The sequence below is a fragment of the Thunnus thynnus genome, chromosome 20 (genome assembly GCF_963924715.1).
Source record: "Thunnus thynnus chromosome 20, fThuThy2.1, whole genome shotgun sequence".
Classification (NCBI taxonomy): Eukaryota; Metazoa; Chordata; class Actinopteri; order Scombriformes; family Scombridae; genus Thunnus; species Thunnus thynnus.
The window spans coordinates 11,895,701-11,908,704 of record NC_089536.1 but is presented as its reverse complement, the minus strand read 5'-3'; the positions used below and the strand labels follow the sequence as shown (position 1 = coordinate 11,908,704).

Sequence of the window (13,004 nt, the reverse complement as noted above, 5' to 3'; positions counted from 1 at the left end):
TAACTACATATACTAGTGAGGTACTGTTTGTCCCTATTGACTGTGCTACAAGCAGTTAGTCTGGCAGTTTGTCTAGCCACTGATCCATAAGGAACACTGGGCTTCATGTGGAGAGGAAGGGCTTTCCCCAAGGGCCCAGTCTGTCTGTTCACACACCCAACACACACACAAACACACCTCAAACACAAGCCAAAAAGCGCAGCAGTGTGAACACTGACCCGTGTGAGAGGCTGGGCTTCATGGAGCTCATGGGGGGCTGCATGGGCACTTTTCCCGGAGGCTCGTTCTGCCTGTTCTTCTGGTGACGGAGGAGGAGGAGGCGTCCCAGCTCCTCACACCACGAGGATAGGAGAGCTGGAAAGAGAGCATAAGAAGAGTGTATCAGTGCTGCCGGACCCTTGTGAGAAATGACTGCAGAGATGACAGCCCTCCACTGCAAGCGCTGCAAAACCTGCAAAAACTGATGTGAGAGGAGGAGGGCAGATGAAACAAACAACTTAGGATCAGAAGCCTCTGAGCAAATTTAGACATAAAATTGAAAAGCAATGACCTGACAGACAAAACGGTGTGTCAGTGTGTGAAAGAATTGAAATAATTTGATAATCGGGGAGTATTTCGCACACTATAGAAAAAGCTCTGTTAAGAAACATAAGAGTGCACCTTTATGCTGCAATATTAAAGATCAATCCAGCATGTCACTGCAGCTCCTGGCCACTAGGGTTCACTCTGGGTCTGCAGATGGATTCCAGCCCTTCCCTTCTCTCCACCTACCTACCTACCTACCGCTTGGTTAGGTAGCCACCACAGAGTGCGTTTGATCGAATCATATGCTTGTCATCTGCAGTGCATGTTTTTGTACTGTGCCAACTACAAAAGACTCACTTTTCCTTTTTCTCTCCCTCCTGCTCTCCTGCCTCCTTCTAGCTTGTCTCTGCGGCGTCAGAGGAGAAAGGGAATGTGGATTCAATCAAAGAGCAGGGCAGCCACCTCCTCTTATGATTCACAGCACTTCTAGGCTGAGTGAGGAGCGAGGAGTGAGGGAGGGGCGGGTGGGTTGAAACAGAGCGCTTGGTGATTTCAGCTGCGGTTCGCGCAAAAGCCACGTCAATATGACAGCAGACAGTGCAGGCTGTTCTCGCAGGCAGATCCACCCTGCTGCCACATGCAAGGACGGGCCGGCACGGCACATATTACATAGACAGAGAGAGACAGAGAGAGAGAGAGAGAGAGAGAGAGGGAGAGACAGAGAGACAGAGAGAGGGAGAGGGGCTGAAAGAGAGAGTGTGATAAAAAAAGGTTGAGTGAGTCAGTGAGAGAGGAGACATCAGGCTAATGGGGCTGATGGGAGGGAGGAACAAACAAAAGCTTCTGACTCCCATCACAAACATGGCAACCCAGAGATTTGACCACACATGAGTGCTTGCAAACAGTGTACAAGCCTACTGACACACACACACACACACACTAGGAAAAACACCAGACCGGCTTATATTCACTCACACACACAGAGGTAAAATAATTAGGACACAAGATGTCCTCTGAGTGCGCTGAATTTCCGAGGACAAAACAGAATTTCAACACAGACGCACAAACACACACCTTCTCCTCTCAGAGCATCGCATCCCAAAAGGCACCTCCTCTCCTTTTTATTTGAACACTGAGCACACCAGCCTCGCTCTGTGTAAAGATGAGGGCTGGAATACAAAAGACGTGTACAGATGGTGCCAGCAGTCTCCCTGCCTCTCCCTCTCCTCTCCCTCTCCTCTCCTCCCTCCCACTCCTTTAAAAGCAGCACGGGGCTCAGGCGCAGAGGCAGCTGGGTTTTTCCTCCTTCCCACCCGCTCATGCTCCCTCTCTTTTTCTCTCTTTTCCCCCCTCCTTCCTCCCTCCTGTTCTTGGCAAGGCAGGTGCCAGGAGACAGACTGTGCTGTTCCTCCAGAGGATTGATCTGACTTTACCATGGCTGTGCTTTGGTTGACAGAACAGGCCTCTCAGGTGCTCTCCTCCTAAAAACATCACACTCACGGGGAGATGCGCAGTTTTGTAGGTTAGTTTTAATTAAATAGAACCGGGTCCAAGCGCGGTTAATAGGTTTATGAGAGTCACATCTATGTTAGAATGTCCTGCAGTGTTTTAACAGCCCCCTCCCTCTCTCCAGACCCCCTTCTGATGGAGAGAGTTTTCAATTCAAGGGCCTGGCGACCAGCCAGCATGTTACAGCTCAATTAGGTCCCATTATTCTCTTCCAACAAGGGGTAACTTGCACTTCTTCTATGTTGATAAACATGTCTCCACAATTTATCCCCTAACTGTGCCACCGTGAGGCCGTCTGGCTACGAGGACGGGATCCTCGTTTCACACCGAGGCCGACATCAACAGCCGTGGGACAAAAACAACAACGGTGTTGAGCTGAGCGGAGAAATGACAATACATATCTGAGAGAAAGAGAGAGAGAAAGAGAAGAAGAGAGCGTGAAGCACCAGTGCTGCCACTTAAAGAGGAATTATTCTACCCTACCATTAGATAAAGGGCTTATCACCACACAAAATTACCACCTCCACTGAGCCCCAACCTGTTTAAAGGAGAGGCGCTCTGTCATTGACTCAGTGGATAAACTTCAGGTTTCAAATGACGGGAGGACGAACAGCCAACCCGTTACTCCTCACAATCCCACCTCCTCCTCCTTCTCTCTGCCCTCCTTCACCCAAACGTCTCTCAGGACAGTGCATATGATGAACACAAAAGGATTACTGTTTCTCTTCTGCTCTCCTCCCACAGACGGGCCTTCAATAGACTCATTTGTTTCTCTCACTGAAAAGAGCCAAAATTGCAGAAAATCGTCTCAGGTGTAACTCTTCCAAATCACAACGATTCATGACCATTCTGGAGTGAATCAAATTGCTGTTTGGTGCAACAGAGCGTCTTTTTGCTCAGTTTACATTGGTCTCCCTGGCGGCGATGGGTCTCTGTCTTCCATAAGGAGAGGAGCCTATCCTGTTTGCCTTGTAGATAGTCTCAGGGGTCCTGCTGAGTCTGAGCCGTATTGATATTCTGGTGCTCAGCTGCGCAGCCTGATGGTCAGCCACGGCGAAGGGCGGTAAACGCATCTGCTGGGACTAGATGGGTGGTTCAGTAGCTGGGTCTGCAGCTTCCAGCTTCACTCTCTGTCATAAAGCCCCAGGGAGACATGACAAATGACATAGACTGCATCCCTGACAGTTGTTCAATGCTCTTTCCAATGATAATGCTCCCCCACCCAACCTTTCACTGCACACATAGGCAGGAGGCACAGAGACAAAGTGTGCCTCTAGATTAAAGGTTCAGTTCACCCAAATTGCAATAAAACATATCTCCTTACTCACTTCTCACATAGATGTGCAGATAGATTTGGTTTGATTTGCCAACACTGTAAAACATCATACTGGAATTTAGTTACACCTACAAATCTTTTATCATTAATTTAATGTAAATATGGAAGTTTGATTCATTTGAGAAGCGTGACTTGAAGTCTCGAGTTTAATGAATATACTGCTAGGGCTTCACTAAACTCATCAAATCAAGTCATTGAGACACAGACTTGGCATATTAGCATATTTTCCAGCATGCGTTGTATGTGCAACTCTTCAAAAAGCACTCTTTCTTTCACTCTGAAGAAACGTTACATGATGTAAAATTGTTTTGTGTGTCCTGTGGATTATTAAGAGTATCAGGGACTTTGTTTCTAGTGAGTGACATTGCTGTTGAGCTTTTGCCATGCACCACAAATGAAATCCCATTCAGCTCTATTGTGTTGGCTGATTTGAGATAAATATCATGACATGAATCATAGACATGAATGGCATTAAAAAGGTCGGTCCTTCACTTGCTGCCTCCTTCAAAACATTTTTTTTCACTCTTCTCTTTATCTTTTTTTCCCCTTTTCTTTCTCCCTCTTTCCCTTAGTTTACTGGCAGGGGACTGCTGGGGAGGCAGCAGGTAAGGCAGATGCCAAGAGCTCTTATGATCCTTGTCCCTCCTCCTCCCTCCCTTACACCTCCTCCCTCCCTCTCTGCGCTCTATCTAATAGACACCTGCTCCCTTGTCATCCCTGGACTCCCACCTGGCATCGTCCCACATGGCTTGGTCACTGACACTCACGTCCACACAAACACACGCACGATGCCAAGCCATCACCGCACACTCACATCATCTGCGCTACTTAATCACTTATACCCATACTAACTGTACCAAGTCCAACTTATGCTATAAACCTGTCGAAAAGAATCCCAACCCCAAAACGGTTTGTTTGAAGACATTTAGCCAGAAGGGCTGAAAGGAGAACAAAGACCACGAGCAAACTAACAAGAACAGCTCTAGTGGGCTGCACTCTTCAGTTTCTGAGGGAGCTCTATTCACATTCTGTTCCTCCCTCCCTCCTCTCTCTCTCTCTCTATCTCTCTCTCTCTCTCTCTCTGCCCAGAAAGGTCTGAATGGACACAAGCCTCCTGCAGGCCAAAGTCAATTAAAATAAGAGTCTTAGGAGCCCTAGTATCCCTGGTTACTGAAAGCACCTAAGAGGCCATGCAAAACTGCCATGTTCCATTTTAGCCACAGAATTCCTCACTTATGTGCCTCATGTAGCCTTCCTGGAACTGTAAAATTCTGGGATGTACCTCATAATCTATGGAAAACTATGTGAAACACCGGTTGCTATGACATTGTTTATTTATTGCTCACCACAGAGGCATGGATGCCCACCTGGCAGCCATTAAACTTCTCTTTGTCTGTACCCAGATACCATAAATTATTCATCAATGCCAATTTGATAATGAAATGGAAGGGGGTTGTTCATCACGCAGTCTTTCTGCAACAGGTTACAGACCAGTCAACCCATGACAGGCTAGAACTGTGCTACTTGTCCATCCACGGCGGGGATAATTAGGTTGAAGCTGCAGGCTGAACTCACAGGTGTACCTCTTTTCACACATGGTATACATTTTCCCTCTTTGGTCACCCTCTCAACCCTCCGACACTTTGGCACAGAGGTAAGTGTGAACTGGGGGTTGTAAAACTAAGTCTGTAAACCGACTTCATTAGCTCAGTTGCTGAGCGTCTAAAATAAGTTGAGTCATTTCGTGACATATTTCACGGTGACTGATGTGTCCAGAAAGCTGATGAAGCGGGCAGGAAGTGTGAAGTGGCAACATGTGCATGTCACGGCAGCCATGTGGTGTCAAAATGTGACACATTTCCCCTTTGATATAAACAGATACGCAGCTATTTCACTGAGTAAAGGCATGTTTAGCTGAAAGAAAAATTTTAAAAAATCACAATGAAAGTGGGTGTTCTGTGGGAAAGCATGGGAAAGAAGCTATGTGTGGTGGGTTGAAAGCATTAGCGCTAAGAGTTATAAAACAGCCTGTCTATCTAGGCCAGACAACAGCCTCCTGTCTGCACCTCATCTTTGTCTGCTTCCTTTCTTTTTCTTGTATTATTTCCTCTGTTGCTCTCTCTGGGAAGTCAGTGATGTTGGAGTCTTGTCAATGAGTACTTAGGCCCATTGCCTCATGGGGAGCCAGACTTGCTGGCTAGGTTTTATGGCCCATTTCAGAGCTGCCCCGGCTTAAATACAGCCTCCTGCTGGCCACATGGCCACAGTGTCGTGCCATGTCCATCCGGCGAGGGTGGGGTGGGGGGACGCTTGGACTCGTGCCAAAAAGGTTTTACTGTGGCCAGAAGCATATGTGGCCATGTGGAGGCAACCGGCACAAGGAGAAAAAAGAAAAAGCAGCGGATTTGGTGTTTCTGGGTTGCTGTTGAGACATCCTGCATTCTTTGTTGTTACATAAAAAACTCTAAACACTTAATTTCCCAAGCATGCTGTTGTAACAACTTCTGCAGATAATAAGAGTTCAGTATTCAAGAATCAAGCTAACCTCTTTGTGATGCAAATTTGTATCTCTATACATAACACAAATGCAGGAACCCTGAATAAAAATCAATAACGTCAAAGATAAGAGTCTTATCTTCACATAAAATCTGTGTTTCCAGCTTTTTAGATAAAGATTATACTGTGTGTCTATAAAGAAATCCACTTATCACTAAGTGAATACCACCTGGAACAAGATATAGTATATGTGATAATCTCAGGATGATTTATGCAGATCTCATCACTGTGACTGTCATTTCTTGGTCATGGTTACACAGGAGCCAGCCTTTGCCCTAACCAGGCCAGTGTTTTAAAAGATAATCTCTCTTGGCACATGCAACAAATCTCTTCATTAAAAACAGGGCATGCCATTCAGGGTCCCTGTAAAGCATGAAGGTGGAAATCTATAGCATTTCAACCCCCTGGTGAGAATTAATTCCTCGTGCATTAAATCCAAACAACATTCAGCCTTCAATCTGTTACTATATGTCGCTTCCTGCTACAGTAAGCTGATTGGGAGCAAAACTCCTTCCAAACCTACATCTTTATGTCTTAATTCAGGAGCTGAAATCTGGCAATAATTCGTTCAAGTCTCTGAGGTCAAGTTTTGGAGCTTCCTTAAAGGACCATATCAGTGGTTGTGTATGTACTACAAATCACACGTGCATACTTCACACCAAAGCTAACAAACTTGCTATATATTTCTGCTACCATTACAAGAATCCATTGATTTTCATTGATTTCCATATAGTATGAAAATAAACTAGCAGACTCTTGAAACTTGCTTGAGTTATGTAATCCATCACAGTGAACATCAAAGTCAAAGTCATATTATCATTACTGGGAAATGCAGTTTAAGTGTAGATTGATTCGAAATGCACTGCATCACCACACAGTGATAAAACTAAACTTTGACAAATGTTAGCTTTTGTTCCTTGTTTTGTTTTGTGATCTTCATCTTTTAAATTTTACATGTACGTTTTATATTGACTATAGTAAATGTTTGAGTTATATATAAATAAATTTCATATTATAGCCTGACTGATAGTGGATTTTTGAGGCCAATACTGATATCGATATTTGGGATAAATATTGAGCAGGACATGTCAAAATCAACTTGTCAGGGTTCTCTGGTGGATGTAATAGTGACACTGTCATAGACACTGTTTATAAATTACCTCAAACCTGGTTTGGCATTTCTGTACGGCTGATTCATTGGTCAACCTCTACTTTATATGATTACTATTATACACTGTTATGGATTATTCAAGTACAGTTTTGAGAATGTATTGATTAATTCAAGATAAAGCAAAATGTTTGCATGCCATAGAAAATTCAGATTGTCTAACTAATCTTTTATCTGACCACACTGAGATTTCTGAAACTCTGTCAACTGCTTGTTGAGCCAGACTCCACCAGCACAAAGTGTGTTTTTAACCGTGCGCTCCTGCAACCAGATTATCAGATGAGCAGACCTGCAAAGAAGCGGCTTACTGAAGCCAGACTGTTTCCCCGAGCAACAGGCTGCTATTAATGAAGGCCCAGCCTTAAGCTCTTGTCTACAATGATACTAATTAGGCACGGAGCAGATGTGCCCAGACTAGTGCCCACCTCAGGGTGCTGGGCAGAGCCGGTAGTGTCATGGTGGCATACACTGGTGGCTGATTCACCTGTGACCTTTTCACAGTGGGCCTGGGGTCAAAGCCTCCTCTTAGAAGTACAGTGAAAACAGACACTGGAGGAGCCTGGGTAGGGTCCTGGCACCCCTCGAGGCTCATTAGAGTCATCCATATGTGCAACAGCTCAGGATTTGAATAAAAACCTTCTTCAGGATAAACACTCGAGCCAAATGGAAACAATAAAACTTAACGCTCATTCTTTTACTGAACGTTTCGGTACATATAGTATGTATGGCCTTAGGAAGAAATAAGTATTTTTTCATATTCATGTATTCATCTTATTTCTTCATACTAGATTTCTTAAATTTTCATAATATTTTTATCTATTGTTACATATTCTGTTTTTCAGACTATAAGTGTATTTGTAAAAATTTATTTTATAATATACAGTCTGCATTTATTGTTACATTTTCATTTTTTTTTCATATACAAATTATCTTAAATTTATATAATTTCATATTCCATGTTTTTTTTATTTTATTTTGCCACTCACACTATATAGTATGGGCCAGTGCTGAAAAGCAGTTGCATGTTTACTGTAAATAACATCCAATTTGCTTTTCTCATTCACGCCTGTTGTCCCAGTTTTCTTACAGCGATCATTAAAGTTTCATCATATTATTCTTACTCTTCACACTCTTACTACTCTAACTGCTTTTTTACTGAAATGAGGAGGCGGGGGTATAATTAACATTCAAATCATCAAGAGGAAAAAAAAGTATATAAGTAACTTAGATCTTTAATGGCTTTAATGAACAGCAGAGAACATAAGTGTCAGCCATGACGCAGGCAAGATGACAAAACACCATCATGTGACATGCTTCATACTGTAAAACTCTGACAGACAACACAACAGCAGCCATGTAGCTCTTCTAAATGACCAACCAAAAAAGCACATCAGATGTCATTCCATGTATTGCACATCTACACAGTCCAATGTGTGGACAGAATGTACGGACTGTGATGAGGATGGTTTGGTTTGGATCCAGCCAATGTGTATGAATTTCCTGTGCAGCACTTCAACACACAACCAGTACCTGAGTCAGACTGACACCTCCTGCAGCAGTTGGTCTCTGTAGGGTTCAAATTTTACATTTTACTGGACTTTACAAACATTTCTAAGATATTTCAGTGAATGAAGTACAGACATTTCATTGAGTCCCTCCCTTGTTCAAACACAAACCTATGAGGTGAATGGATGGTTGACATATAATACATATCAGGTTGTACATCAATTATACAACTTACGGAGTGTCTAAAAACCTACTGAGAAGAGGAGAGAATGACTGATACTTCAAGCGTGCAAAATGATAAAACAGAATCACAAAAAGCTGTTATTAAAGGGGAAATATGTCATACTTCTAAAGTCTTAAGGTGCAAAATGACTATAATACCTGTGCAGTCAGTATAAGGAATGTTAATCTTAAAAAAACAAGACACATCACTGCAAGACATTCCTTGCGACTTCAATGAGCACTTTATCAGAGCAGTTAACAAGGTTTGATCAGAAGTGGCATGATGGGAAATGATTGGTAAGTAGGGTTCAGCTCAAAAATACCATACATTTTAATCTCTTATTACTGTCTCTGGTTTTTGGTTTCCTCTAAAGTGTCTCTGCACATGTAGATCTCTCTTATCTGACCTCTGAAAGCATCTTTTCACCACTCTCAGGCTATCTGAACAACACATCTAAAAGAGTGCGAAAGGGCCTTTACTCCGTCTCTGCAGTAGGTACCTCTGCTGTAGATAGAGATCAATAGGAGTGCTTCCCACAGCTGACAAAAAAGACCAAGTGTATCATTATTCATTATTATTTTTCACCTATAGATTTATCATAAATTATGCTCAAAAGTGCACCCACTGATTTCTTCTTTTAGTTGCTGTATATATTCTTTAAAGGACGTACAGTAGGAATAACAAGTTGGTGGAGGCGTTTGTCTCTCCCCTTTTATGTGAGGAGGAAAATTTAGCTGTAATTTCACCTGGCGTTTCAATGCAATTTCAAAACTTTGATTATCAGAATATTTCTTCTGTATATTTATGAAGCAAGCAGTTTTTTTCAGCAAAAGTTGATTGGTTTCTCCAAACATTATTGGGTTTTCACACTGATTGCCACTTAAACAGGCTATTTTGAGTTTATTAACCTAAATATAGCATTATGCATTATCCACTACATGCTGTACTGCCCCCTCTCTTGACAAATCTTATTTTAAGACCGACCATATCTAGCAGTATCTAGCAAATCTGATTCAGATGCTTAGTTAGAAAAGTTAGACCCTGGATAATATCAGTTTTTCCAGTAAGAAAGTTTGATCTCTCCACTGGCTATGTGAAACTAAAATTCTGTCTGTCTCCATCACACTATATGCACAGTGACAGTCCGTAATTACAATCACAATTTAATATCTGATCTTTGGAGAATTCAATATCAAATGTGATCAAAATCCTATTTTGGGGTTTGATTGGATGATCACAATATAACAAGATGTGTAAACATAGTGTATACTGTAATTACTTACGGCTGGATGTTCTTTCATTAAAGCCACATGAAAAGAGCCCGCATGTTCTACAAATACACAAATGGCAACAACTGCTCCTGCATGCCGATTGCTGTTAGTTTGATTTGGAATTGTATTGAGAAACTTCAGAAGAAAAGGTCAGCACAATTTCACAACTTGGTGGAAGAAAACAAGCATCTCCAATACAAAGAACAAGAGATTCATTGAAGCTGACAAAACAACAGTAATGAATAGTTGGAACTGTGGAGTACTGTACAGCTAGCCAGACATCTCTTTACCAACACCGCCTGTTGCAAAACCTTGCCTGTCTTAGCATGTTGGGAACTGTCCCACAGAAACATTTTAGGAAAAAAAAAATCATTGAATAATTTCCCAAACCAGGACTTTACTGTACAGCTAAATAAACCCCTTCTTGGTGGAGAGAAAGCCAAGTGAACAATAAAGTAATTTAATTGAGGTCAAGAGGAGAAAGACTTTTTCTTTCAACAGAAACTCATTCATTTAAGGAGTACTCAACCAAAAATCTACCTTTTGCTCAGACAGTGGCCCTGAAAAGTTTGTGCCTTTGCTGTAGTATGCTTGGATTCAATTGCGTCCTGCAGCCGAAGCAAAATAAATTGTCTTAACATATGAAAACGTGCAAAAACACTCCAGCAGCATAATCCACTTCTCAGTTGTTGAACTGTATGTTCAGTATGTTCCAAACAATGGGACGCTTCACCACTAAATCACCAAGTATGATTCCAGCGGAGCTTTGAGGAGAAACTATGAGTGTTTGAACATGCTGAACAAATGGATCAACAGATGGAGAGGTGGATTATGCTGAAAGAGTGGTTTGAGAAGTTTCTATGGATATTTTGATACTTTTTTTTGGCTGTGGTTATCCATTGGAATCCATTGTAATTATCATGAATCAGAGCTCACTACAGCTACTGTCCTTGATGAAGTAGCAAGGTACAAACCTTTCAAGCCTACAGATAGAAAGTACTTGATACTCAAAAGATTTTTGGTTTAGTATTCCATGTTTGTTTCACGAACAAAACAGGTGCTTAATAGCATCATAATGCAATTTAACAGCTCAAATTTAAACCTGTTGCTCCTGATGAAAAACTCTCTTGAACCATGAGAAACACCAAATCACTGATCTGAAACCACTGAATTCCTACATGGGGGGAAAATCTGTGTGTATCTCTGCAGTGAGCCTGGCTGGTTGCGCTGTGTGGCACAGAGGGGAGTGGGTGTGATAAACTGCCAAGAGTTACACTGAATACGCCGCCTCAAGTAGGTCAACGCGACTCAGAGAGATAATCAAGGCCATTTTGACCCCTTCTGTGTGAGGTGTAAGTGGGTCAAATGCAGCAGTCAGCTGTTGCAACTCTATCACGCGGGGCGCTGCGAGGCACTCGTCACACTGTCAAACCCCATTCCGTTAGTTTAAGACGTGGCAGGGTGCCCGCCTGCACCCACCAATGCAGGAATCAAACCTCTATCTACCCCCCCCCCATCCCACCAAGGGTGAAATAATGTGAAGTTACTCTCAGCAGCAGCAGCAGCAGCAGCAGATCCACCTTCCTTGTCACTGAATACACCCCCTGCAAACACAACCCTCTTTAACTGTTGTCTCCTCCTTTTGACAGTTCACAGCTTCGCAGATCTGTACTATTCACAGCAGTGAAGACTCTCCCTCCCATGTCTAAAATGCCACCAGCATTTCAACCAGGCTAACTCCAGCAATGTCCCTGCTTATTTCTCACTCTTCACTGCACAGAAAAAAGGGGGACCCATGTGTCTAGAAACGAATCTGCAACAGCAGAACAAAGGCGAAGGCGATACAGGGCAGCCTTAATCTCTGCACTACTGAAGCCAGCAGCTATTTTAAAGCTCTTTCTCTGTGTCTCTCTATCCCTCCCACCTTCCTCTCTTCTCTGTAACATTCTTCCCCCCCCCACCCCTCCCTCCCTCTTTCCCCTCGTTTCCCTTGGTGTCTCAGGGCAGCAGCTTCTCTCTGTTTTCCTCTCCTCTCTCCCTGCGTGTCCAGTGACTGACTGCACAATACACATCAATTATTCATGGCTGCTCTCTCTGTTTCGCAGGCAAAACCAATCACAGATGGAGTCATTGCTAATGGGCTCCTGCTGTACTTGCCACCGGCTTCTTTGCACTCAAGCAACAAATACCCCAGAGACAATGAGAGGGAAAAGAGGGATAAGCTGTAAAAAAAAAAAAAAGAAAAAAGAAAAAAAAGAGAAACTTCATACGGCACTAACAACCACAAGGAGCAGAGGAGGACGCCCGTTTGTGGTCAGAGAAAAAGAAAGGTACGTATCGTCACAAATAATTTAGCAAAATTAGGAGCCGGCTTCTGCAGCAGTAAAGGGTTAAAGACAGGGAGGGGGGGAGGGATGGGGGGTGACAGAGAGAGAGAGAGGGGGTGGGAGGACAGGCAGAGAGGGAGAGAGAGAGAGAGAACCAAATGCTTATCTCCTCACCTCGGATGTATGCAGCTGTTATTGATGTATCTTCTTTTTCTGTCTAGTGATCCATTGCTTGCTCTCCCAATACACACATCACACAGAAGCAGCCACAGCCACTTCGCCAGAAGGGAGAGAGGGAGGGGAGGGAGGGGAGGGGAGGGGAGGGGAGGAGGGAGGGAGGAGAGGAGAGGAGAGGAAAAAAAAATGCAGGCAGCTCACATTTCAAACTTGCAAAGGGGGGTGGTGCCTAATGTGCTAGACAGCCTGTATCTTGGCCCGGGTCCAGAGCAACGAGTAAAAGAAGCCTCAATCAATTCATTTAAAGCAACATTTGTTGTGAGGGAGATGCTGCAGAAAAGTGGCGATAGAAATGATTCAGGTGGGTACACTGAGCAGTGATTTCAGCCCCCAAACCTTGTCTTTG

General features: G+C 43.3%; 1 protein-coding gene across 3 annotated transcripts in view; it reads right to left on the bottom strand.

Moving 5' to 3' along the window:
* LOC137171502 (zinc finger MIZ domain-containing protein 1-like) overlaps positions 1-13,004 on the bottom strand; it is a 117,408-nt gene that overhangs the window by 12,538 nt on the left and 91,866 nt on the right. Inside the window, exons 6-7 of one of the 3 annotated variants that reach the window (XM_067575455.1) lie at positions 8,625-8,660; positions 219-354 (exon numbers count right to left, since the gene is read on the bottom strand). In XM_067575455.1, the coding sequence (XP_067431556.1) occupies positions 219-354; positions 8,625-8,660 (172 nt within the window). Of the gene's footprint in view, positions 1-218; positions 355-8,624; positions 8,661-12,595; positions 12,706-13,004 lie in introns of those variants that run through there. The other 2 variants (XM_067575457.1, XM_067575456.1) reach the window with 2 other exon arrangements.